General features: G+C 40.4%; 1 protein-coding gene across 1 annotated transcript in view; it reads right to left on the bottom strand.

Annotated features, from left to right (window-relative positions):
- Window positions 1-27,732, bottom strand: part of GADL1 (glutamate decarboxylase like 1) — a 115,503-nt gene that overhangs the window by 19,579 nt on the left and 68,192 nt on the right. The window contains exons 13-14 of the mRNA XM_008153863.3: window positions 24,491-24,542; window positions 19,495-19,584 (exon numbers count right to left, since the gene is read on the bottom strand). Of these exons, the coding sequence (XP_008152085.2) occupies window positions 19,495-19,584; window positions 24,491-24,542 (142 nt within the window). The remainder of the gene's footprint in view (window positions 1-19,494; window positions 19,585-24,490; window positions 24,543-27,732) is intronic.

Here is a 27,732-nt window from a genome sequence, read left to right as displayed (position 1 = left end):
GTCTCAAGGAATTGTAAGTGACGCTGTCTCTCTTAACCTCTTCCTCTTAAACATCTGATAGCTGCCGGGAGATGAGTGCGCACACACTCCATACAAGATGCCAGGAGCGTAAAAGCAGCAGGAGTGTCTAGAGCAGTGGTTCTCAACCCGCGACCCTTTAATACAGTTCCTCATGTGTGGTGACCCCCAACCATAAAATTATTTCGTTGCTACTTCATAACTGTAATTTTGCTACTGTTATGAATCGTAATGTAAATATCTGTGTTTGCCGATGGTCTTAGGCGACCCTACTAGCGGTTCTCAACCTGTGGGTCGTAAGAGGAAGTTTCCCCGGCTGTTAGATCAGGGGTGGGTTTCCAGGATGTGTTGGAGTCCAAAGATTTGTCAACATTTAGAGATATCAATGACACATTAAGACATGTGTTCTCTCTATTTACGTTAATAGAATAATTAATTCTTAAAGTCTCAAAAAAGAAGTGCTAACAAAGGTAGATGGAAATCCAACTAGTGTAAGTGGATGACCCACCCTGGTGGGCCCCTTGAGCACAGTTTGAGAGAGAACCTCCATTCTCACCAGTGTAGAACCCCCCTCCACCATCAGTACACACTTACGTATTACATTTTAAGTATATTCCGACTCCTTAAGGAGACTCGCAATAGGCGTCTTCTTAAACCGACTTCCCTTTAAAAACAACTGTCACTGGCAATAGATAAATGCAATGTTTTCTCTTATTGGTGAGACAGTGATTTATTGCCTCTGTGATATCAATCTGCTAAGTAACCTTGTGAAATATTAACCACACTCCAAAGACCCACCCATGATTGCATGCAAGTGGAGGAAAATTGCCTTCAGACTGTGTGAGTGGAGACAGTTCCAATTTACATTACCTGCTCCATACATAACAGCATTTTTTTCTCTGACATTGAGTTTTTGATTCAGAAACCCTTCTTCAAAGGAAGCTTTTCTAGTTCCAAATACATCTTTGAAAACACCGGTAACGGGTTTGCATATACCATGCATTTTGCTTATTTATATCTTGGTTAATTGGAGGGTTTTCTTATTGTTTATTTTTAAATTTTCTTAATTTTTTTAAAAGGGAAAACAGTATAATTCTCTCTCAGGTAGTCATTTTTTTTCAATCTAAAAAGAAACCAAATTACTTCTGCTAAGGAAGGATGGTTTCTCATAGGAGAATGATTAATGAGAAACCCTTTCCCCACCCACCACCATTGAGTTCATCCAACAAAACAAAGACTAACAGACCTTAAAGGATAGCTGGTTAGTCCTTCCCCTGAGCAGTACTTAAATTCATCCTCTTAACCCCATGTTTACCTGGTGCATGAGGCTTTCAGGAGGCCCCATCTGACACTAGGTAATAATTTGAAGAAAGCAATATGAATCCAGTAGCCCCAATATAAACCACCACAAGAAACAAACAATGAAAACCTCATTTGCTTCTTAACTATTAAACCTATAAGGACATGCATTCCTATGCAAGCTTTTGCTAATTCATAAATTGCAGGAAAGCAGACTACGTACATTTGAATCCATTTCTGAGGCTCCTCACTCAGCACCTTAATTTCAGTGGGCCTTCTGGAAAAGGCAACTAGAGCCTTGACTAATCTGCGAAGAGGAAGCGCTTGTTTAAAATGACAGTACAATTCTGTTAGGAGTACAGGAGAAGTCACGGCCACCCACAGAACTTCCCCAGGGGGCCTGAGGGCCACTTGCATCACCAATTTTATCCTATGTCTTCACGGGATAAATTCAAGTAGTGACACGCAGGCTCCAGAGTAAAAGCACCTGATTGATATGTGGCCTCCAGATGAGTAAAGACCCTTTTAATAAAAAGAGAAAAGGGGGTATATTGGTTTGCATTTGAAGTATGGCTCCATCTTTTTTCTCCTTCTCCCTGGGTGACAAGTCCAGTGTAGTGTAAGGGATGGGAAGACCAACATTTATTTTGGTCAGGACATGCAAGACTTGGGGGGAGCAAACTGTACTTTTGTCCAACGGATGAAATAAAAGTCATCAAATAATATCATCTAAGAAACTCCTTCAGGAAAGAGAAGTGGAGTATGTTGGGACTGTGTTTTGAGAGTACACTCAGCCACGATGATAAGGACTGTGACAGTCCCCTAGAAATGCTGAGGACAAATCGGATCTACAGGAGCCTGGGAGCATCAAGAACACGGAGTCCAGCGTCTAAGCTGACAGATGGCAGAGAGCGCACCACCTCAACGGCTCAATATTTAAGCTTCATGGAGTGGAAGATATTTGACTGTAAATAAGCCAAGAATATGAAAATGAAAAGGAAAAAACCCCTGCCTAGGAAATTATACTGCAGACGTAAAATCTCAACTGCATGAGAGCTCCAGTTCCTTCAAAGCTGTGGTTGACAGAGCAAATGAAGCAGTGAGATGTTTACTGTGCTTGACAGAGATAAACTGGCAAATGCAGAAGATGTAATTATCCAGCATGTCTTTCTAAAAACGGATCTTAACTCTGCTCTGAGGAGCTATGGTAGGGCACTGGTTTTTCTTTTTCTTTTTCCTTTCTGAAAAAATAGTTTCTTATGTACTTGAGGAGAATTAATCCCCTCATCCCCCAATAACTAATAAGATGGTCAAATATCAAAAAACATTGAGATTTTTTCCTGACAAAACAGACAAAAAGGGAATCACTTCAGTGTCAGAGCAGCTCTCTGAAGAGGATTTGGGGATGAAGAATACTGTTTGAGCTAGCAAAATATCAAGAGGATTTGCACTTCCACCAAGGACTAACCTTCACCTGACTGTAAATCACACATTATATCCTAAGTAGATTTGTCTTATATATGACAGGAGATAATAATTATTTAAAGACTTGACAGCATATACAGAGATGTTTACATGTTAACACCAGCCTGGTTTATTAAGGAATCTGGGTGTTGGTGTTTTTTCTCATTATTAGATAGAAAAAATAAAAGAGCTCAGTTCTAATTTAGCTCTTGGATGAAGATAACCACTATAAATAATTTAAAATTTCGACATAGTAAAACTTTTAATAACTCACAAATTTCTCCAAGCTGGCACTAGAGTAAATACAAAGATGATTAGTCACACATTAAAAATATATTAAGCTAAAGTTGAGGTGAAGATTATTCCTCTCCTTGGGGCAATTCCTAGGCCTGTCCCAGGAGGGCCATCTCCTTTGCAATATTGTTAAGACAGGAAATTGTCAGGTGTTGTGACAGTTATAGGAAATATGTACTTGGGAAATTATGGGAATGTTATAGTTATTTATATGTTTATCTGTATATGTATTTATATGTATACTAGAGGCTCGGTGCATAAAATTTGTGCACTCAGGGGGTTCCCTCAGCCTGGCCTGCACCCTCTCGCAGTCCAGGAGCCCTCAGGGGATGTCCGACATCTGTCAGTCAGACATCCTTAGCACTGCCACGGAGGCGGGAGAGGCTCCTGCCACTGCCGCTGTGCTCGCCAGCCGTGAGCCTGGCTTCTGGCTGAGCAGCGCTCCCCTTGTGGGAGCACACTGACCACTAGGAGGCAGCTCCTGCATTGAGCGTCTGCCCCCTGGTGGTCAGTTCACATCATAGTGACCAGTTGTTCCACCATTTGGTTGATTTGCATATTAGCCTTTTATTATATCGGACTAGAGGCCCGATGCATGAAATTCATGTGAAAGTAGGTCTTCCTTCCCCCAGCTGCTGGCACTGACTTCCCTCTGGCACCCGGACCCCGGTCTTCTCTCCAGCTGCTGGTAGGCACCCGGGACCTGGGCTTCCCTCACATCCCTGGCTTCATCTGGAAGATCATCCAGAAGGACGTCCAGTCAAATTAGCATATTATGCTTTTATTATTATAGATGTGTATGTATTCCCCCATTAGACTAGAAGCTTATTGAAAACAGAGAGGCATCCTAGAACACTGCCTGACATATTAGAAATGCTCAATAGATATTTGTTAAATGAATGAGTGAATGAAATAAAAGCTGAGGTCAGCCAAGAACTGTGGTTAAAACCACCCTGGACATGCTGAAGGAAGCTGAAGGGAACAACGGAAACATATGGGTATCTTTGATTCACAAGAGCCAAAGTACTCTCTCTTTTCCTATTAAGAGAGAGTGGAAGGTAACCATCTGTATACCCAACACTGATTTTACACACACACACACACACACACACACACACACACACACACACACACACACACTAGAGGCCTGGTGCACGAATTCATGCACGGGTGGGGTTCCTTGGCCTGGCTGGCGATTGGGGCCAATGGGGGAGGGACCGTGGGAGGTTGGCTGTGGGAATGCACTTACCACTCAGCCGGCTGGGGTGAGGAACCATGGGAGGTTGGCCAGCTGAGGGAAGTTGGCTGTGGGAGCGCACTGACCACCAGGGGGCAGCTCCTGGTGCAAAAAGCTTATTGAGCATCTGCCTCCTGTTGGTCACTGCACGTCATAGTAACCGGTTGTAATGGTCACTTAGGCTTTTACATATATAGATATATAGACCCAAGCCAGCCTTAAATGGTTGATTCCTTTGTGTGAGCCACTGGGACCTCTCTGGTAGACTTCCACAAGCCTTGTCCTATAGGAGCATGAAGACCTCAGCTTCTAGATAATCCATGGAGTCACCTTACCTAGGCCTGGCAGCAGAGCCCTAGGACTGTACAGGAGACACATGCCCTCCACTCGCTGAGCAAGAAGGAGCTTCATGAAATGCCCTGACAGCACGGAACCAGCAGTAGCAGAGAGGAAACGACTCACCACTTTTTTGACACGCATGATCTAGCTCCATCAAAAAGCATTTCTTTTCACTTTGTCCTTCAATAGAATCAACTTTTCTTGGACCATGAAAACAACACGGAGCTTGGTGACAAGAAGAACTAAATTTAAGTCCTGGTTCCACTAAAATTCTACCTAATTAACTACCTAATGAATTGATCTTGGCTCCAGTTTCCCCACATGTAAGATGAAAATGGTAAGAATGAAAATGACCTTATAGGATTCTTAGGCAGGTCAGGTGAGACTGTGGATGTGGAAATACTTTTCAAGCTCTAAAACAGTTTGCAATATATAAAGTTGTGAAGAAACGTGTCTTTGTGGTAGAATGAGTACAGATATAGTACTAATTTTCTCTCTTTGCTATTGTTTGCAATGACTTTGAAGTTCCTCCCATCAATGGGTGGAGTCTATTCCTCTACCACACCTCCTCTCCAATCTGGCTGGTTTTGCAATTTGCTTTGACCTGTTTTTTTTTTTTTTTAAAGGCATAAGTGATGTGCTAGTGCTGAGCCAAGACCTCAAGAAGTCTTACAAACTTCCATCTGCTCTCTTGGAACCCTACCACTGCCAGGAGAAAGAGCTCTGAATAGTGTGAAGGAGGATTAGAGAGCATTTGGAGGAGAGCTCAGCCTTCCCAGCCGAGACTATAGCTGTCCAGCGTACAGCAGCAAACAGCCGCAATCAGCAGAGCTGCCTCCGTGGACCATAGCTGACTGTGGGTGTGAGGGGGAGCTCAGCCAAGATCAGCAGAACTACCCAGATGACCTCTAACTTCATGAGGAGTGAAAAAAAGTTTATTGTTTCAAACCACTGGGTGTGGGGATGGTTTTTTATGTGGCCACAGCTAACTGATACAGCATTATACAAGCGAACCTGGCCGACATCATGGGGTCAATTCCAGACCACCACAATATTGCAATCAAGTGAGTCACATGAATGTTTTTGTCTCCCAGTGCATATAAAAGTTATGTTTAAAGTATACTGTAGTCTATTAAGTGTGTAATAGCATTAGGTCTAAAACAATGTAAATACCTTAATTAAAAAATTATTGTTAAAAATTGCTAACCATTATCTAAAAAATGGTGCCAATGCATTTGCTCTACTCAGGGTTGTCACAAACCTTCAATTTGTAAAAAACACAAGTACCTGTAAAGCATAAGGAAGTGAGGCACAATAAAATGAGGTATGCCTGTAGCCTCCTACCAGAGTCCTTGGGAACATGTCCAGAAAGAGGATTAACCTGGTCAGAACAGGTGTGGCTCTTGCGCATGGATGACAACCATATGTTTCAGTTGTTCCCTTCAGCTTCCTTCAGCAAGTCCAGGGTGGTTTTAACCACAGTTCCTGGATGACCTCAGGACTAAGGCTGAGCGCTTCTGATCTCAGCAGAATGACTGTCCTTAGTTCGCAGGACACCTTGTGAACAACTTCTGCTTCCAAGACATGATCTAAAAAGAAAAGAAGAAATGGCCTCCCAGATCCTATCAAATCCCTGAGTATGCTGCCTCAATAAAGAGCCAAATAGGCAGGCAGGTCTCTTTTTAAATATAGCTTCTGAACTCAACCTCCCCAGGCTGACATTTAAAAACCAGCTGATACAGGGAAGCAGGAATGGATTAGTTAGCAAAAGTGGAAAAGGGAAGCGATCAGAGGCTGGAGCAGGAGAAGCCTGTAAACACCATAAATGCTCAGGAGGATGTGCATGGAAAGTGGAAAGGTAATTCAAAAAGAAACGCTATGGTAACTCATCAAATTCTTTTTCCTGATCAAGTATGTCCTTGCTGACAGAGCTCTTGGCCACATAGAGCCAAAGCTAATGGAATGCACTTGTGAATATTCTGAGGAGAATTACTGGTCCATGGATAACTGTTTCCCTTTATTTCTTCCTTGTTTGCATTTTGATTGCTTCCCAGGGCTTAACCTCTCCCGCAGAGTATGCATAAGCATGGGATAGGGGCCTTGAACTCCAGTCATTCAAATATTTCTCATAATTAATAGATCAAATTCACAAAGTTGTGAGAACTTGAAGGAATTCTACAAGTCCTACAAATATAGTCCCACACTTGCTTAAAGAGTTTGTTGCTTTATAATTTATAAAGTACTTTTTTGTTTGTTTGTTTTGTTAATCCTCATCCAAGGATACTTTTCCATTTATTTTTAGAGAGAGTAGAGGAAAGGGGGAGAGACACACAGAGAGAAACATCAATTGAGAGAGACACATCAATTGGTTGCCTCCGACACCTGCCAATTAGGGCCAGGATCAAGCCTGCAACTGAGGTATGGGCCATTGACCGGAATTGAACCTGAGACCCTTCAGTCTGCAGGCTGACACTCTATCCACTGAGCAAAACTGGCTAAGGCTATAAAGTACATTAAAAAAATTATTTATATATTTCAGAGACAGAAATGGAGAGGGAGATACAAACATCAATGATGAGAGAGATTCATCGATTGGCTTCCTCCTATACACCCCTCACAAGGATAGAGCCCACAACCCGGGCATATGTCCTGACCATGGTAGACGCTCAGTATATAGTTTTTAAGTGAATGGGACAGTTCAAATGAGAATTCTGACTCCCTGATTGTCTTTTTACACTTGAGAATTGTTGACTTATGACAGATACAAGAGGCCCAATGCACAAAATTCATGCAAGAGTAGGCCTTCCTTCCCCCCGCTGCCGGCACCGGCTTCCCTCTGGCACCTGGGACCTGGGCTTCCCTCGCAGCCCCAGCTTCATCTGGAATGTTGTCCGGAAGGATGTCTGGTCTAATTAGCATATTACACATTTATTATTATAGATGGTTAGGTCTCAATGCACTAGCTACAATATATTTTTAAAATATATTTTTATTGATTTCAGAGAGCAAGGGAGAGGGAAAGAGGAAGAGAGACATCAATGATGAGAGAGAACCATTGATCGGCTGCCTCCTGCATACCCGCTACTGGGGATAGAGCCTGCAACCCAGATATGTGCCCTTTACTGGAATCAAACCCAGGACCCTTCAGTCCACAGGCCGACGCTCTATCGACTGAGCCAAACCAGCGAAGGCCTAGCTACACTATTCTGGTCCACCTTAGTACCACCTGGACAACTGGCTCCACCAGGCTGTAGACTAACAGACAGTCTCCATTGTGAATTAGGCAGGTGATACTACAATTAACATAAGTAAACTCTGATTAAGTAAACTTGCAGCATTTGAATTCCCCCCACCCCAAACAGAGGGGTGCTATCATTTCTAGAATATACTAGATAGGGGGACACTTTCATAAGAAGCAGAGCATGATCAAAGATAGATGGGAGGAAAAGTCTGAACAAAAACCAAGAGAGGTTTAGCCATCTGAAGTCAGACATAAATTTTGATATTTTAAGTTTTTTCCTGGTCTCTGCACTGATGGATGATTTGGCCAACAGAGCACAACTATGCAGCAACTTACAATACCAACTCTGCTAGCTCTTCACAAGAACAGAGGAGGTGGCCCTCTCAACACAGAGTTAGAAGGCCAATCAGAATGTTCATATCTCCCCCACAACATCTTCCTTATCTAGCTGCTCTTGTCCTGAGAACCCGACACAGATCCCATTCATAAGATGTGATGGCCCGCCCTGCATATCAAAACAGGCTGCACATCAGAAAGGAGATAAAAAAGATAACCCCAGGAACTCACTCCAGACCAACCCAAGCACATGCTCAGGATGAGCAGTGGTTTAAAACTTCTGTGGATGAGTTAATGGGCAAAGAAGGTAAGAACAACTATGTCTCCAGGAAATTCCTACATGCACGTAAGTTACCCAGGAGGGCAGCACATTAACTCATTCCTTTATTCATGGATTCATTCATTCATTCAGGAACCATTAATGATGCATCTACTGTGTGACAGTGGCAATGTGAGAAAACGCAACGTAGGAAGAATATTAACAACCACCCTCGTTATGAAACACTCAGTCCAGTGCCAGGTCTGGCTTCATGGGTGTGCAACCCGTGCAGGTGCACAGGGCCCTGTGCTTGGCAGAGTCCCGGGCTTAGTTTAATGCTCTGCTGTCACTACTGAAATTCTTGATGATTCTGAAACAAGGGGCTCTGCATTTTTATTTTGCACTGGGCTCTGCACTAGCCAGACTTGGAATATCAAAGCTCGTATATGGCTAACCCCAGTGGGACATACTGCTCCACTTTCTTTATCTCCTCTTCCACCAACAATATCATTAATACAAATGAGTGAATCTTTACTGATGACAGGGGGATTTCGATGTATCACCCGTGTGCTAGAATTCATCAGTCATTTCCTCTCATCGCCTGATCTTCTCTTCTTGCTGCCATTTTTTTTCTCCCCCACACTCCAAATGTTGATATTTTATGATAATTGCCAAGACAGGGTAGCAAAGCTGACATAGGGGTATTTGGAAAGGGTACTCATATTCAAGTGTCCAGAAATGCTTCCTGGACAAGCTGAGGGTTAACAGTTTATTTTTAAGGTGGTCAGACACAAGAATTCCCTGTGTACTAGGCTGGAAGTTGTAAGTGGTGTAGGGAAGACTGGATCATAGCCATGTTCCTCCATGAGAGTACGTATCTCTGGGGCCTCCAGGAAGAGAGAGCACGTGAGACAAGCCATCAAGAACGCAGGAATGAGAGGACATAGGCGCGAGACACCAGAGACAAAGGGAGCAGTGTGAGAAAATACAAGAAGGCAAGAATATGAGCATTCATCTCTGTTATTAAACACTGAGCAGCAAGGCTGGCTCAAGGGTGTGCAACCTGCGCAGTCACACAGGCTCCCACACTTAAAAGGGTCCCAGGCTTGATTTAATGCTCTGTTGTCACACTGTCATGAAATTCTTTATAATTTTTGAAAAAGGGACCCCCACATGTAAACAAAATGGCTTACATGCGCTATCTTATTTGCTCTGTGCAAATCCACAACATATTACAGTGATTTAATGAATGGGGTGGTAATGTACATCCCCAAGCGATATACCCCAAAGAATTGATGAAGCCAGGATCTGAACCCTAGTTTTTCTTACTGCCAAAGGGATGTGTTTAAACACAGTGGTAGGCTGGCTTTCCAAGTAAAGATGGGAGCAAAGGGCTCTGCTGACTAGAGCTCAGGGGACATGAGGAGGATTAGCAGGAGACAGAGCAAGAAGGCTGAGGGAAACTGGATCGCTGCAGTCCCCAACTGGTTATGGTCTCTCTCCTTTAAGACAAAGGGAAACACGGAGGGACATGACCACGGCTGTATTTTAGAAAGTTTTTATTGTAATGATATATAAGGTAATTTGCAGGGAGACAAACAAAAAGGCAGGAAAGAGACATTTGAGGCTCACATAGTCCTTCAAACGTGAGGTAATAGGATTAATGATAGCGAAAGCTCATGTTTAATGAGCACTTACTCTATGTCAGACACTGTATTGGAATTATGCTAGTCAATCCCTATTAACACCCTTCAGGGTAGGTCCTTTTTATTATCCCCATGTTATTGATAAAAAAAAAAAAGAGGAGGCAAACGAAGTTTAAATAACATGTTCATGGTTACACAGCCAGAGAGCAGCAAGGGTGTGATTTATTTAACTCCAGATCCAGTGATTTAAACCCCAATAAGTCTCTTAGCAAGATGTTTTTTAACTAAAAAAGTTCTAAAATATATATGAACAAATTTTAATATAATATTGAAGAACGATGTTTAAAAAAAAAACACATCCAGAAGGGTAAAGTTTTAGCAGCTTTGAGAATCAATTATAAAGCAATTCCATTTAAAACCTTTTTTTTCCTGGCACAAAAACAGAAACACAGATCAATAGAAGCGACTGAAAATTCCAGAAATAGAATATAGTGTTTTTAAAAATGTAACATGATAGCACAAGCTTCCCATAATAAAAAGTGTTAAGAAGAATTATTTAATAAATCAAATTTAAATAACTGGGTAATAACTTGGGGGCCCTATCATGTTAGGCGTATATTTTTACACTGTACACAAAAATAGCTTCCACATGGATTAAGGAGTTAAATACAAAAAAACGGAATTACAGAAAACCAGCAGGAGATGGAATAGAATATTTATCAGATTTGTGAGCGAACAGTCACTTCACTTTGAAGCAGTGGAATAAATCATGAAGGAAAAGACTGACAGATTTGAATACATAAAACATTTAAACTTCTGTCCAATAAAAAACACACAGCAAGACTAAAAAAGGACATTATACTTAGGGCAATATTTGCATTCCATCTGACAAAGAGGGCTTTAAAACTCAAACCTTGTATGTCCTCATCCAAATTTATAAGGAAAACATCAGACTCTAAAATATAAATATGTGAGACAGGCGGGGAAAAAATGAACACACAGGGGAGCACAATCATTAAAGAAAAAAAACAGAAAATTGTTCCGCTCACCAACAATTAATAAAAGTAAAGCAAACTTAAGGTAAGATTTTTTACCTTTCTTTCCTTTTTAAGAAGATTTCTTAATTGATTTTTAGAGAGAGAAAGGGAGAGAGGCAGTGAGAAACATACATCGATCGGCTGCCTGCAAGCCAGGCATGTGCCCTGACCTGGAATTGGTCCAGCAACCCTTCGATGCATGGGACAAGGCCCAACCAACTGAGCCACACCGACTAGGGGAAGATTCTTCACCTTCCTAAATAACACTTTCCCCCAAACTGGCACCATGCGATATTGCCACAGCTGTGTACCCCTTCCTCACGGGTGGCACTGAAAATGGATATGACCTTCTTAAAATATCAATAGCATCACAATACAGAGACAGACTCAAGCTCAAAACCACATTGATTTTCATAACTATTAATTGCATACTTAGCACTTTATCTTCCGGGAGTAATAAAGGCAAAAGTGGATGTGAGCATGAAGATGTTTATCCATCACTGTTTACAATGGAGAAATACTGGAAACCCAAGAAGCACCCCTAATTAAGGGGATGGCTTTATAAACAATGACACAGACTATTAAACAGGGTAAGACAAGTTTAAGTTTTTCTTTTCAGAAGTCTAGTCCAAAGAGATGAAGACAGAAACAGAGGTAGCTTGAGGTGAAGCAATATTAAGAGAAAATCATGCACTATTTCCTTCAAGGTTGTCAGATCCTGGGTGTGTATGTCAATATATTAGAGGTAAAACATGAAAATGTGAGAAGGGAAGAGAGAGAGAAGGAAGGAGAAAAGCGAAGAGGGTGGGAGGGAAGGAGCAAAGAGAAGGGAGTGGTGAGTTTGAAGGGAGGGTGAGGTCCCAGGCTGGACACTCAAAGGTAAACACAGAAGAGATTGTTGAGACAAGGATCAAATTCCATCACAACATTTTATAACACATTTATTCAGTCAGCATTTAGTGTGTCACTTCCCAGCTAGGAAAGGAACAATGAGCGAAAGTGCCACCAGGGGGCAGGCTTGGTACTGGCAAAGGGACCAAGAAGATAAGCAAAACAAGAAAGTCTTTTCCTGCAGCACAGGGTGTATTCTTTGTTTTGCAACAATTGTCCAGAACAATGTCCTTAACAGCTGTGTTATTGGTATGAATTTTGTTCCATAAACTCAGGTGTGCAAGAACATATAAATACCTTATATCCTTTAAATAAAATTAAATAAAATGTTTCTCTCATTCACACAGCCTCAAGCCACTGGTCCTACGAGGCCAGGTTAAAAGTCAATGTCAGCCATTGTTATGGCTCCCAGGGACCCAAAGGGCCCCACAGAGGTTCTGGGAGCCTTAGCCAGGGCTGACATTTAGGCCCAATATACGAAACGCTTATGATCTGAATCAACATGATCCCTTGATATGGCGTCACTGTGCTATGTCCTTACCTGTTAAGAATGGGCAGATTCCAATATCCGGAATACACATGTGTGTACACACACATGCACATGTATGCATATACACACACCTCCTTAGGGCACTCAAAGAAGGGGAGCTTGGAGTCATCCCTAAGTGTGGAACTCTTGCCTCCTGCTCCCCTTTTCCTCTCCTCTTTCCCCTGTGCCTCCTTTCTGCCCCCAAACTCAATACCTTTCTTTCATCATTGGCCAGAAGAAGCTTTTAGGAAGACAGATGTCTTCAAGAGACATGCTCAAGAGAGGCATGGAGCCCAGAGGCCCTGTCTAATTCCAGGGACGAGCAAAGGAGAAAACACAAGCACAGAATACACTCACCCATATGTCCCAATTGTGTGGCTGCATTTGCCACAATATTGCAATTCTTAAAATCCCCTATTTACAAGTCTGGCAGTTTACAAGTTTGCAATCCAAACATGAGTGATTGGATATGCCAGTGGCACAGATGGTGATGGGAAGAACATCAGAATCAGAATCCTCCAAAATATACAGAGGCTCTCAAAATGAGTTCTTACGCACATTTGTGAACACACACACACACACACACATGCGTGTGCGCGCACACACGCACACAACAGAAATCAATGGAGCATAGCAAGGGGCACTGAAGCCTCACCTACAGTCCCAGGAAGTGGCCTGTTTGGATGCCTTGCCTGTGAGGCTCCTACAGAAAAACATCAACCTACTCAGTTTATGCAGCCTCATCTTTCAAGAGCTGTTCATCAGAAACCTGCCAAGGAGAATGCTAAATTCTCTCTAAAGATATCTGGAATACCATATCAAGTTACATGCCAAATGAGCAATAAAACAACAAACCCATCAAGCAGGTTCTAAAGATTTATTCCTCTTCTCCTGTTGAGGAGAAAGGAGCCTGTTATAAATGACTAACATTTGCCACAAATCCGCAGGTCAGCAAATAAAAAATAAAGTCGGAATGACCATGCGTGAGTGCAAAAAGAAAACATGTTCATTACTTTTAAGAATGTAAATTTTGCTGGCATAATTTCTGAAATGTCAACAAAAGAGGAAATCTTCTGCTTTATAACATTGAGTAATGATGAGACAAAACCAGCTGATGGCATCTTCAATTACATTCTCTGGGTCTTTCACGTTCTAGTTTATCTTTACAGTCTGTCTTCAACTTTCTCGCCCTCTGTATGTGATCACTAGCGGGGAGGCTTCCGAAGAAACAAACTCATAAGCTTATTTTAGGCGGTCACTTCAGAGAGAGGTGACACTCTACCTCAATTCCGAAAGCTTTCAGAGAGCCCTGGGAAGCGTGTTGAACATCTCACTATACACCATCACGGGCAATGCCTCTAAACTTAAAATCAGTGCAGATAGTGTGGGGATTTTAGTAAGGAAGGAGGAAGAGCAATATGGGAAGAAACGAGAGATTATACATTATGTCTGGGGAAAAGTAATGAGAGTAAATAGTTTACAAACTAATTGGTTAAACATTGTATAATCATGATCTCCAAACAAAACTATCCCGGTGGTATAAGAAGAAAAGATGAGAACGTATCTTAATAGTTGTTTAAAATTTTTAAATTCATCATTCAAAAACTTACTTTGTGTATTTTTAAATATATACGCTTTATTTATAAAGTAATGCATGTAGATAATTTGAAAACAATAATCATATATTGAGGTGAATGCTCAATTACTTTCTTACTTTATTGATTTGAGAGACAGAGCGATTTATTGTTTCACTTATTTATGCATTCATTGGTTGATTATTTTTTTAATTGGTTGATTCTTTTTAAAAATATATATTTTTATTGATTTCAGAGAGGAAGGGAGAGGGAGAGATAGAAACATCAATGATGAGAGGAAATTATTGATTGGCTGCCTCCTGCATACCCCCCACTGAGGATCAAGCCCACAACCCAGACATGTGCCCTTAACTGGAATCGAACTCAGGACCCTTCAGTCCACAGGCCAATGCTCTATCTGCTGAGCCAAACCAGCTAGGGCTATTGGTTGATTCTTATATGTGCCCTGACCAGAGATCAAACCCGGAACCTTGGTGTATTGAGATAACGCTCTAACCAACTGAACAACCCGGCCAGGGCCTCAATTCTTTTAACTGTTAGGAATATGTGGTCAAACCCTGAATAGCCTTTGTCTAGATAAGCACTCAACGAAATTTCTGGCTTCTACATGTCAATTATGCTACACTTTGGTTTACCATTGTTGTTACAATTTTCACAAAAGCAATCTACACTAATTGTAGAAAATAAATTACACTATAAATGAAAGAAAAAAAATCACCTGTAACTCTATCGCTAACATATTTTGGTGCCTATTGACTGCCTCTTTTCTAACCTTATATATAATATTTTATATGTATATAAGTATCTATACATAAATATGTTTTTTCAAAATTGTTATCAAATGATATTGGCTGTTTTATAACTCATTTTTAATCAATAGTAAATTATGAATATGCTATTTTGGGACAGAATTTTAATTGTCTAAACACTAGAAATCTGAATAAAGTTACGTAGTAAAATTTAACCATTTCCCATGGTTATTTAGTGTTTTGCCATTTTAAATAATGGGTAGGCTCTTCTGAGTAGCTTTTCTGCCCCCACAATTCTGTAACTATTTTAAAGGATATATTTCTATAAATGAAATATTTGGAAGAAAATATATGCCAAATTAAGATATTTGATATGTTTTATAAAGTTGGTCTTCAGAAAATTTGTACATATTTATGCTCATTAGCAGTTATAATGTGTCCCATGACATTTGCACCAACACTAGGCATTAACACTAAAACCACAGTAATTTTCTAATTTGATTAGTAAAAGCTATCCATTACCTAGTTCCTAACTAGTTTCCTAACTAGTAGGAAAACTTGACAAACTCCTCTGGCTCAGGTTATTGGTTCAGGGTTCTCAATCATGGAAGCTACAATAGGTTGAGATGAAAATACCCGAGGATCAGACATGGAGGCCTTTGGATGCCAGGCAGATGGGACTAGATTTTATCCTGGGGATCAGTCAGCCGATGGGACTGGTACTATACCCCTAGGGAGTATGTAGGAAATTTGGGCAGATGTTTTAGTTTTCACAGTGTTTGGGGGTTGCTACTGGTGTTTAGTGGATGGGGACCAGACATGCTAGCTGCCCTGCAATGCACAGAACAGTCTTGAGCAATGAAGAACTGTCTCATGCCTTGCACAACTTTCACATATCTTACTGGAAATGCATGAGGGCAAAGCCTTATGACAATTATCCAAGCCTGGAACCTAACTCTATTTTACATACGAATGCATGTAACAGTGCCCATTGTTCATAAATACTAAGTTTTCTACTACCATGTAAACCAAGGGGGAAAGGTTTTCTTCAGAGCTTTACCAAGGGTTGTGCACCATCTTGAAAAATTATATCACCAATACTACACCATTTCGGTTACTTACATTTACTGTGATTCTAAGAGCATGTGTAAGAACCTTATAACTTCCTCATGCCTTCTAATATTGTCATGGCAAAGAATTTATGTAATGGAATACATGTCTTTATTTTAAACTAACTTATTTCTCCTTCTTATTATATGCAGGGCGTTCTGTTGCCTTTTACAAAATTACATGTAGGCAGGTCATAGTTTCTACTGGTTTCACTTTAGGAGATTAAAAGAAACATTCACAATACATATTCTAAACAGTGGCCATTGGGTCTCTACGGGACAACTGCTGCTGCAGAGACCAGGAAGCTATTCTGGGCTTCCAGCAGGACAGTGACATGACGAAGCCGAGCTGGAGGTGGGACAGTGCAGAGAGTAGGAAAATAAATGGGAAAAGGAGATGGCAGAAAGCAGAGACCAGACAAGAGGCAAATACAACCTGGGCAGGGGACTAATGAAGACCTAGAAAACTGCAATGCCTGAAAGAATCAGAAAGAACATTTTTATGGAGGACATCTTAAAAAGAGAAGTCGTTGGAACCCAGTGACTGAATATGGTGTCACAGAGTGACTGTCACAGTGTTATTAGATTGCAGAATGATTGCATTCTCAAAAACAGTCTCATGCATGTGCACACACAGTTAAAAGCACATGCAGACACATACAGCACACACACACACACACACACACACACACACACACACACACACACACACTGAAATGCCAGATTCATTACCAAATAATCCCTCTCTTCTCCTGCTGTCAAAGGGAAGACCTATTACACCACTGATTCTGAAATCTGACAGCTAAACCTGACAGTAGGCTGAATCGAAGGGGCAAAGACTTATTCAGATTATTTATTTGTTTGTGATTCTCCATCCAAGATAAACCCCAAGATAAATTTCAAGTGTGCTTTAAGTGCACTCCAGGTTATAAATCATGTATTGCATTCTCATAGTACAGTAAGCATAAAACCACATAGATCAACAATAGATATATATGCCTCCCTTCCTTGACAAATTCATGTGCACACACCCCACAAAGAGAGAATAAAAGGAAACTAAGAATCTGAGAACCAATGATAATTTGTCAGCAGGGTACATGTTTACTAATCGGAAGCAACCATAGCAATTAACATAGTCTGATATTAGACTGGGCAAGAAAACCATGGTTCTAAATGACAGAAAAAGCATTTCAAAATGAAGGGACAGAAAATCCTAGATAAGAGAATCAATACTGAAAAATATTGGGGAATAGAAGAAAGTGGCCTGATTTATATTCAATTTTCAGTAAGAATAACAGTGTATTATATGCTGAATTATCTGATGTTAGCTTCTACAGTCATCCTCAATTTCAAATTTTCTGATAATAGATGATGTAAATATTTCTTTAAATCATGAAAAAGTGAGTCAAAAATATCTCCAGACATAATGAGATGCTATAGTTATCTTGATCCATGTCTGTGCAAAAGCACTGTAGGTAAAGCACAAATATCACATTCTTGGTTGCTTTTCTTAATAACTGAAACATGAGAAAAATAGCAACCATTACCTTCTCACCTCTAAGCAACCATTCCCCCACATCACCTAAAAAAATGTCAGTTGCATTCCATCAAAGTGGGAAATGTCCCTAGAAACCTCACCATTAAATTCTCACATTGTCCAGTCCTTGTTTCTTTTTATGGGTTACTTACCATCTGAAATGTATTCTTTAGCACTCTCCTATTTGCAATGTATGGCAACAAGGCAAGACAAATCCCAATGACTATGCTAACCACCTAAAAATGGGTAATGAGGGCTTGTCTAGACTGAGGCACAGATAACACCATCCATCTCTCCCCATCTCTGCTGCCTGATCTCAGGTTTGACAAGAGGCAGAATATTTATATATATTGGGGCTGTATTATGCTACAGTGCAGGAGATTTAATGAGACATAAATAAATAGTAAATGACCTGAGGCTAAAAGGACGTGCTGCAGGAGAGGTTATAGGTGGCTATAGCTTAAAGACCATGGTCTTCCCTCTTCCTCCTAATTGGCACAAATTCCAAGTGCTTGTCATGGAAGGTGGGGACCCCATGATCCAACCCCTGCCTGCTACTCTGATCTCACCTCCTGCAACTGTCCCTTTGCACCTCCGTGGTCTTTGAATCATACTCTACTTTCTTAAAACTCTGGGTCATCATGCTGTCATTCTTCCTGAAATATACTTCTTTACAATTGTCCCCTGGCTGGCATCTACTTATTGTTCAAGACTCAGCTCTAGTATCGCACACCGGGATAGATATCCTTCCTCTCTGCTTTCAGGGTTTATCTCCACTAGCACCTACTAGTTACCTTGTGATTGTCTGTATACTCGTTTTTCTCCCTGAACATGAACTTCCTATGGGCAGGGACTGAGTCTTTTTTGATATCTGTATCTCTGGTACACAGCATAGTGAGCACTCAGTAAATGTTTGATACCTGCCCGACCGGGAAGTTCTTCCTTTTCTTCTAGAGGGCAAGTAGAGAGCTATTGACTATACAAGCTGTTAAAACTACCATTGATTTCCCCATTGAGGGTTAGGGAGGGGTTTGCCAGTCAGAGCTTGTACTAACCAGAGTCATGGAGCCAGCTGTGCTTGAGAGGGAAGACACAAAGGATAGAGGATTACTTAACTTCATGTTACAAAGTGTCGTGGACTCTCTCTCTACATGTCATGGTCACAGAATCCTCAGGGGAACTCCCAGTGGGTCACTACAATGTGCACTATGTCCACCCAACACAGAGTGGGATCAAGTAGAATTGACTAAAGAAACGTCATAGCCCTAGAAATTTGGGTTTAGAGGCAGGATAATTGGCAGGGACAGGCTAGGGGAGGTGCTGATGAGACGCAAGAAGTCCACAGAGCCTGGCGCTTCATCTCATTCTGGATTGTCAGCCTTCACCAGCTGTGTTCAATAATTTGTTGAAACCCCGTGTTGACACCCCTTTTCTTTTTTACCCCATAAACCCCACAGGCATAAGATGCAGGGCCTTTGTTGAAAGAACAGAAAGTCTCAATCTCACAAAGGGTCCCCGATGTAGACTTCTAACATTGCCTCCAAGTGAGAAGATGCAAGCAGTCACGTACTAGCAAAACTGAAAGAGGAAGCCGCTCCTCATGTAACTTTAATCTTGGGCCCTCTTACCAGATCCCAATTTCGGTACTGTACATCAGAACTTCTAATAAATTCCATAGCCATCTTGCACACAGCACCATTATTTTGAATGTGTGTGTCTGTCAAGTCTGTTAATTTGGTAAATGTACACAATATTTACAACTGTTGGGAGTGCCGTTAGTTTTTAATACACTAGGAGCCACCTCTCTAGTTCTTCAAGGAGTTCTAGCTAGTACAGAAGCATTTATAGGATCAACAGAGAATGGCGCTGACTCTGTTTCATCAAGAGGAAAAATACAGTTTACTTGTTACTCACCAAATTAAGTTTTTCCCAGAACTCAGGTCCTTCTTCCATCTCTCTGAGGCTCGGTGGAATGTACCAAAAGCAAATATTGGCATATTCAGGCTGAGGATTAAGGAAATTTGGAAGTTGTTAACCTAAGATTAATCTTAGAATGCAATTAAAGTCTTAGCTAGTTTCTTTATGAGTTATTATGTGTGTATTATGTTGATAACAAATCAGACTCTGCGAGAGTAGGCATCGACTTTGCCTTACTTCTGATAACATTCTACTGGGAAATTTCCTTCTCAGTTGGGTGTACCTAGAGGGCGCTTCCCTCTAGGTAAGGATGCACACAACATCAAGAATAAACAAAGTTTGAATCTGACTCAACCTAGTTATGACCATCATCACCCGATACACATATGCCTAGGTTTTCCTGGGACAGGAATCATTCCTTTGTCCAGTGAATCAACACTATACCCACACCATCGGCCCATTAGTCACTCAGTAGCCATCTCAGTTATCAGATCTACTGTCCTGGTATCACCGTGATAGTGTTCAAGTAACCCTTATTTTACTTAAAAATAAGAGTAGTGATGCTGGCAATTCAGATATGCCAAAGAGAAGCGGGAATGTGCTTCCCTGAAGTGAAAAGGTGAAAGTCCCCCAACTTAATAAAGAAAGAAAAAAATTGTATGTTAAGATTGCTAAGTTCTATGCTAAGAATGTATCTTCTCTCCATGAAATTGTGAAAGAAAAAGAAAACTGTGCTAGTTTGTAGAGAGAGACCACATTCACATAACTTTTATTACAGAATATTGTTATCGTTATCCTATTTTATTATTAGTTATTGTTGTTAATCTCTTACTAATTTATTAACCCACTGGGGGTTTTGGGACATATGCCCCATTATTGTATATATAATTATAGACTTTGACTTTTCCTAAATGGAAAGAATTATAGTTCATAGACCTATGCTCCAAATGGATCTTTGCATTTCTTCCCTTAAGTATGTATTAGGGCTATATTTAATCAACCCAGTGAATGCATTTGTTAACAGAAAGAGGCTAAGCAGCTTGACACTTATGCGAAACTCAAGGTCTAAATTTACTTCATTACTTTAAATGGGAATACACAGAAAAGAGACAAATGCAGATCACACACAAAATCCTTCTAAGTAGGACCTCTGGAGAACCATTGAGAAAGCCACCTCCACGGCTTTGGGGCCATCTGGCTCCCACAGATAAAATATCCAGGGCAGAAGGCTTCCTAATAATGAAAACCCACCTCAACTTTCATTACAAGGATGTGAATGTTTGCAGGTCCCTCAAGATGATGATAAGAGGTTCCTCCTGCGGTTTTTAAGCCTTTAGGACAAATATATAAATAACTTTTAAGTCAGTTCATCTTTTTTTCTCATGACTTTTTTATTAGCTCTATCAAAAGACGGTGCAGTTCTGAGGTATAAAGCACTTTCCATAAGCTCTGCAGCTACCAAAGCCAGATAAATGAAGAAGGCAATTCAAACTTGAGAAATAAAGATGTAACTAGACTTCAAGAAAATAAAGATGGCAGCTCAAACTCTAGGAAATAAAAAAGTGACTCAAACTCACAGTCTAGCCAATTGTACAGTTGTTGTTTCACCCCTCCATGTGTAAGTACACATCTCTAAAAATTACAGACATCTTCTTACAGCATCATAATGCCATTATCATGCTTAATAAAATTACTGATAATTCCCTGGTATTATCCAATAATCAGTTCATGTTAGAAATTCCCCCAACAGTTTCAAAATGTACTTTTACAATTGGCTTGTTTGAACTGGGATTCTAAAAGCTGCATAATTTGCATTTGGTTGCTATGCTTCTTCAGTCTCTTTGAACCTAAAGTGATTAACACCATGTTCTCCTTATGTTTCTGTTAAAGAAATCAGGTCAGTTGTCCTATAGAATGCCTTACATTTGAAATTTATCTTCTTGATTCTTTGAAGTGTTACCAGAAAGTCATTTAAATATGGGTTCTTTTGCTATCTTTACAAGTCTCTATACCACTACTTTTCAGGAAATTTGAACTCCCTTGTGGATAGTGGTAGAAGCCACAGTCAGAATTCTCTGGAGCAGGGTTTCCAAAACTTGTCTAAAGACCTGGACTACTACAAGTCTCCAATTTGTCTCATTTATTCTTTCCTCATCCTGTCTTCACCCTACCCTCTCCCTATTCCTCTCTTCCCAAGACACCCTGCATGATCTTTTTAAATGGATGTCAGGCTCCTGTCTCCTGAAAATTTCTCCGATTACACTTGGAATAAAAGCCAAAGATCTAGCTGATTCCAACTGATCTCTCTACCCACCTCTCCAACTTCATCAAACACTGCAACTTGCACCCCTTGCTTAATATACCTTCTTTTGGCTCCTCAAACACATAGAACTCTTTTCAGCCTTAAGCCTTTGCCATTGTTTATTGACTCTACCTAGAATGCCTTTCCTTCAGACAAGGCATGCTGTATACCATTATTCAGGTGTCAGCTCAAAGATAACGTCAGAGGGACTACCCAAAGCTAAGAAGCCACCCACACTCAGTTCTTGTTTTAGCATTTCATCCTACTTATTTCCATTATAGTACTTACTGTTAGACCTGAGCAGAGTAAGAACAATTGGCCTGGTACAGAAACTCATCGGGACAGAAAGCCCTGGATGCCTAGCAAGGGGCAAAACTGGGAACATAAGAACCTCGGCCCCAGGATAACTTATCCTCCCCTTGCATATCACTGGTCATGCAGTTTGAACCCCAGATCTTTCATATCGCTGGTCAGGCGGTTTAGACCCCCTGACCTTTTCCTCCCTAAAGATACCATCTAGGCCTTGTATTTCAGCTCCAGGCCCAGAAAAGCAGCAAAACCAGACAATTGACACAATAGCTGCCTCAGGACCAGCTACATTGACTAATGATCCCCCTGCACTGGCACTGACCAATCAGTGGAGACCATGACCCTAAAAGAGCACACCTGGAAAACTGATGAATATTCTATTAAGACCCTCCCCTAAGATTTCCACTTGCAAGAGAGAGATATGCTCAGGACAAAGGGCCCAGTGTGAACTCTCCCTCCAAGGTTCATACTCATGCCATTCCCTCCCCGCTTACATTTCCCCACAGGCAAGTATCCCCCAGCCTCTAAGGGACCCCATGAGGCTTGCAACCAAGGGAGTAATGAGAAGCAGCAGCTCGTCCCAGGCTAACCTCCCAACCCCCCAAACCTATCTCCAAGGCCCTTTTCTCTGACTTCTCAAGACAGCCCAAAGCAGCCCAGCCTAGGCTTTCCTGTTGCTTCTTCTATGACCTTCCTGGTTTCATTGTCCTAAGTACATTTTTGCTGCCATCCTACCCTTTTGACCCCAATACCCTTTAGCTCAGTGCTGTGTAGCCCCCTTCCCTTTGGATATCCCCATCCCCCAACCCCTTTTCCTTAAATAAATTCAATTTTTCTTTAATCACTGTCTGAGATGCCTATTTAGCCTGCTGCACATTATCAGCTTTAACTTTTCACTTATCACATCCGTAACTGTCTAATTATTTAGTTGTATACTAGATTATCTCGTACTAGAGGAACAGTGCACAGATTCATGCACTGGTGGGGTCCCTCGGCCTGACCTGCACCCTCTCACAATCCGGGACTCCTCAGGAGATGTTGGAGAGCCAGTTTTGGCCCGATCCCCACAGGCCCAATCCAGACAGGAGGGAGCCCGATCCGTTGAGCGTCGATCCCCTGGTGGTCAGTGCACATCATAGTGACCGATCCACTGGTCACTCGGTGGCTTAGGCTTTTATATATATAGATGAATTAATTTGTTTTCCTAAGATTTCTCACTATCTGATACTTCCTATGTATTAATTGGCTTATTTATTGCCTATCACTTTTCATTTGACTGTAAGAACCATGAGAGCAGGAAACTTTCCTGTCTTATATCTCCAGTGCCTAGAACTGGGCCTGGCACACAGAAATTGTTCAATAAATCTTGCTAAATAAATATCAAAAAATAGCTAGAATGCTTATATACAAAATAGGTTCCTACACTGCAATATCTAGATGATTTATTTTCCCATTGCTCCAAAGCTAATATGCTCTCATTATTTTATGAAAAGAGAAATTTTTATATTAGGTTAAAATTGCTATTGAGCCTGGCTGGTGTTGCTCAATGGTTGAGCATTGACCTATGAATTAGGAGATCACAGTTCTATTCCTGGTCAGGGCACATGCCTGGTTTGTGGGCTCAATCCCCAGATGGGGACATGCAGGAGGCAACTGATCAATGGTTTTCTCTCATTATTGATGTTTCTATCTCTATCCTTCTCCCTTACTCTCTGAAATCAATAAAAATATATTTTAAAAATTGCTATTGAGCATATGCTACTTATAAGAAGATCTAAGACTTTATATTTCTTAAAAATCACTTTATATTTCTCACACTTTATATTTCTTAAAAATCAGAATTAAATAATATTCCTCATATTTTCTAATCATAAATTTATGGGGGGAAATATTCTCTATCTTTGTAACCACCTATTTCTTGTGTCTAGCAAATAATCCAACAACAAAATGACTTATTTTTCCATTGCTCCAAAGCTAATATGCTCTCATTATTTTATGAAAAGAGAAATCTATAAGCATTATTGTACATTCGCTTAATTGATTTTTCACATGCAGGCACCACTATAGTACAGTTGAATATTTGCAGTACAATCATTATGCAATTTATATATCAGGACAGAGGACATAATTTATTCAGTATTATCCTTGGTAATTATTATTGAGCACTTTAATTTTCAATATGTAAAGGCAAGTGTGTTCTCTGAATCCAACAAAGGAAAAACACTCACTAATAGAGTAAATTAACATAATGGACTCTCTGAATTAAGCTAATGACTTGTTTCTAAGTCTGCAACACAAAAACCAATGAAATATAATAGATTGGAAAATTACTACCTTCATCACTGCTGAGTGACAAAATCATAGGCACAGTTCCGTACTTACTTCTATCAGCAACTTGAATCCTTCTCTTTTCTTGATTTCTTCTACCAGGTACCTAAAAAAAACCCCACAATAATATTTATAATCTGAAATCTAAAAAGTCCATGAACATGACTGACATGACAAAACTGTTATTTCTGGATCAGAGACAAGGCTTAGAAATATGAGGCTTAGAAATAAATAAGGGTAGAGGTATAGGCAAAGGTATGGATTTGGCAGATACTCCTGAACCTATTGCAATCTCCTGGGGCCTGAATAAAAAGACACATTTTTGGATGAGATGATGTCTATCTCACATGTTAGCATCAGACTTTCACCCCATTATGAAATCCACACAAAGTAGATTGGCTATATATCTCTGAACATGTGGAGTTCTCATTCACATTCTAGTGAGGTATTTAGCATAGGTACTTAATTTACCTAGCTGGCTTGGGGAGAAAGAGTTTTTGGTGTGTAGTCCTGCTTGTAATTTCATTCAAGATCAAGGAAGCTGAGCGTCATCTTGTCCAAGGCAGGACAGAGGGAAGAATAACTTTCTCTTGTTCAAGTAAGCAGGTTATAGCCATTGTGAACTGTCTCTGAAGTCATTTTGAATGTCAGGGAAAAGAGAATTATCACACCACAATCAAAGGACACAGATACATGAGATATGGAATCTGATGGAGAAAAGACTGAAATGACATTGAGAATATAAAGTAAATTAACACTGACACCCCTTCCCTGGGATTGATTATCTATATTATAAAAGGCCTGTGGCCGGAACGCCGGAACAACCAAATGACCAGTCACCAGGAGGTGCATGGAGCACCTCACGGGCCCTTCGCCCACCCTCAACACCCCACCCCCGGGCACCGGCAGCATCAGCGGAGCGTCGTGGAGTGTCGGCAGCAACCATCTGCGGAGCGTGCGAGGTGTCGCGGGGCGGCGGACATGGCCCTGATGGCAGGCTATGCCTAGGGAACCCTACACATGCATGATTTAATCGTGCGCTGGGCCTCTAGTTGTCTGTATAAAAAGAGAAAGCTTCTGAAATGGTTGGCCTTGAAAACTAGTGATTTGGTCATGAGCCTTGAAAGGTTTGTAACACTTGACTCAATATTTCAAATTTGGGTGTCAAATGTAAGGAGGTGATTAGGGGTGCTGACAAAAATGTACTTGCTAGGGTATTTATTGTGATTTTATATGTAATAGCAAAGAGAGAAAAAGAAAAGGGAAAGGAAGGAAAGAAGGAAGGAAGGGACATCACATCCAAGAACGAGGACTGGCTTTGAAAACTATGGTCCAGTCAGTCATAAGGAGTTACGGTACAACCACATGAAATGTGATCCTGTCACTAAATGACACATATTCAATTAATATTTAAGGACAACAAAAAAAAATGCTCTTCTCAGGCCTCAATTCCCTTCCCTATAGAACTGAAATAACACAATCTACTTTTCTCGTCTCAAAATGCTGTTGTAAAAAAAATTTTTTAATCAGACATTAACAAATTATTAAGTATAGAAACTGTGAAAATGAGGGTGGTTATTATCATTATGTTCATTTGCTATAAAGGCTATTGTAGAATGTGAAAATGGACTCAGTTCTTTTTTCCCAAACTTGCTTATATAGTTCTTCATATAAGGTTAAATATTGGTGTTTAGCAAATAAGTTATATCATCTTTAAATGATACAAAGTCTTATGAAATTTTACCATTATTAGCTAGATAATATAGACCCTTTATTTTGAACAATAATATTGGGAATGCGCGCGCGCGCGCGCGCGCACACACACACACACACACACACACACACACGTTTTACATACTTCTTTCCCTGAGTATTTTTTTCAGGAGATGTTATGTAGCTGTAATGTTTTGAACCTTCAGCACACTCCTAACTTCTGCTAAAACCAATCCAATGGTTAGTAAACATCAGAAAATATGCTCAAGATCACTGGTAATCAAAGAAGGGCAAGTTAAAACAATACTGAACCATGTTGCTCATGTGATATAAAAATAAAATATAAGAGAGACAAGACCTAAAACCAGTGAAAATGTGACAGAAAGCTGCTAAAAACCTTTTAAAATTAATAATAATCATATCTTCTGATGCAGCCAGCCATTTTAGTGATGCTGATCTACCAAGGGAAAAAATAATCACTATTATATACACACATACACATATGTATCTTTATATGTATATGTACATATATACATTATTGTATCTAAATCTATATGTGTGTGTATTCCATACAGAATAACTAGAAACAAGATTAATGTCCAGAAATTGGCAAACGGTAAAATAAAATGTATTATGGCAATACAATGTAATATGATGCAGCTATTAATAAAAATGGATTATGTCTACTTTGATTAAACCACACATATTCTTATGATATTTTAGTAAGAGGTAAAAGCAAAAAACTAAAAAATGTGGATACTATGATTCTATTTTCTAAGAAATTATAAAAAAGGAGAGCAAAAGTAATCCCTATCCACAATTATGTATGATCACATAGTAAAGTATGAAAGGATGCTTAGTAAATTGTTAATGATTACCTAAGAAAAGGAAAAATGCAATGCAACGGGGGAGGTAGAAATTATTAACTCTCTTTTTATATTTCTTTGCAAAGTTTCATAGATGTGGTTACTTGTGCAATTTTGAAAAGGTACTGAACAAAAGATAAAACGTAAAGCACAAAACAACATAGACATATACAATCTAGACAAGGAAAGCTTGCGAACCACGCTTTTCCTCACCTGCTCAGGCAGAAACCTACAGACTAGCTGTTAACTCAGAAGCCGACGCCATTGTGATCTCATCCCGAGGAAGCCTTCACTAATCCTGGACACCTTGAGGCTACGAAACACTTCGTATCTCCAGAGGTCCTCAGGACGACTGCAGAGGATTCTAGTGATGTAGCTAATCAACTCTGGGACGGAGCAAATTTCTTAGCCTCCTGAGCCTGCCTCAGTTTACTCACGCATGTAATGGAGATGTGACGCTAGATTGGTAAAATCCTTCCCTAAGAAATTATGATTGTATGAAACTTACACACACTACCTATAGTCTCAATTTAAAATATTTCTGCCAAACTGGCTAGAGCTGCTCGTGGGAGAAAGGCAGCCTAAAACAGAGCTGAACCGTTTAAATTAAGACTCTGCTCTTTGCTAACCATGTGGACCTGGTTTTGCCTGAGGGTCAATGTCCCCACTGCAGTCACTCTCAGAGCCAGGGTTAACACTCCAACTGAGTTGAGAGTA

This window comes from Eptesicus fuscus, chromosome 18 (genome assembly GCF_027574615.1).
Source record: "Eptesicus fuscus isolate TK198812 chromosome 18, DD_ASM_mEF_20220401, whole genome shotgun sequence".
In the NCBI taxonomy this organism is placed as follows: domain Eukaryota; kingdom Metazoa; phylum Chordata; class Mammalia; order Chiroptera; family Vespertilionidae; genus Eptesicus; species Eptesicus fuscus.
The sequence above is the reverse complement of the archived record's forward strand: the minus strand, read 5'-3'. Positions and strand labels throughout refer to the sequence as shown.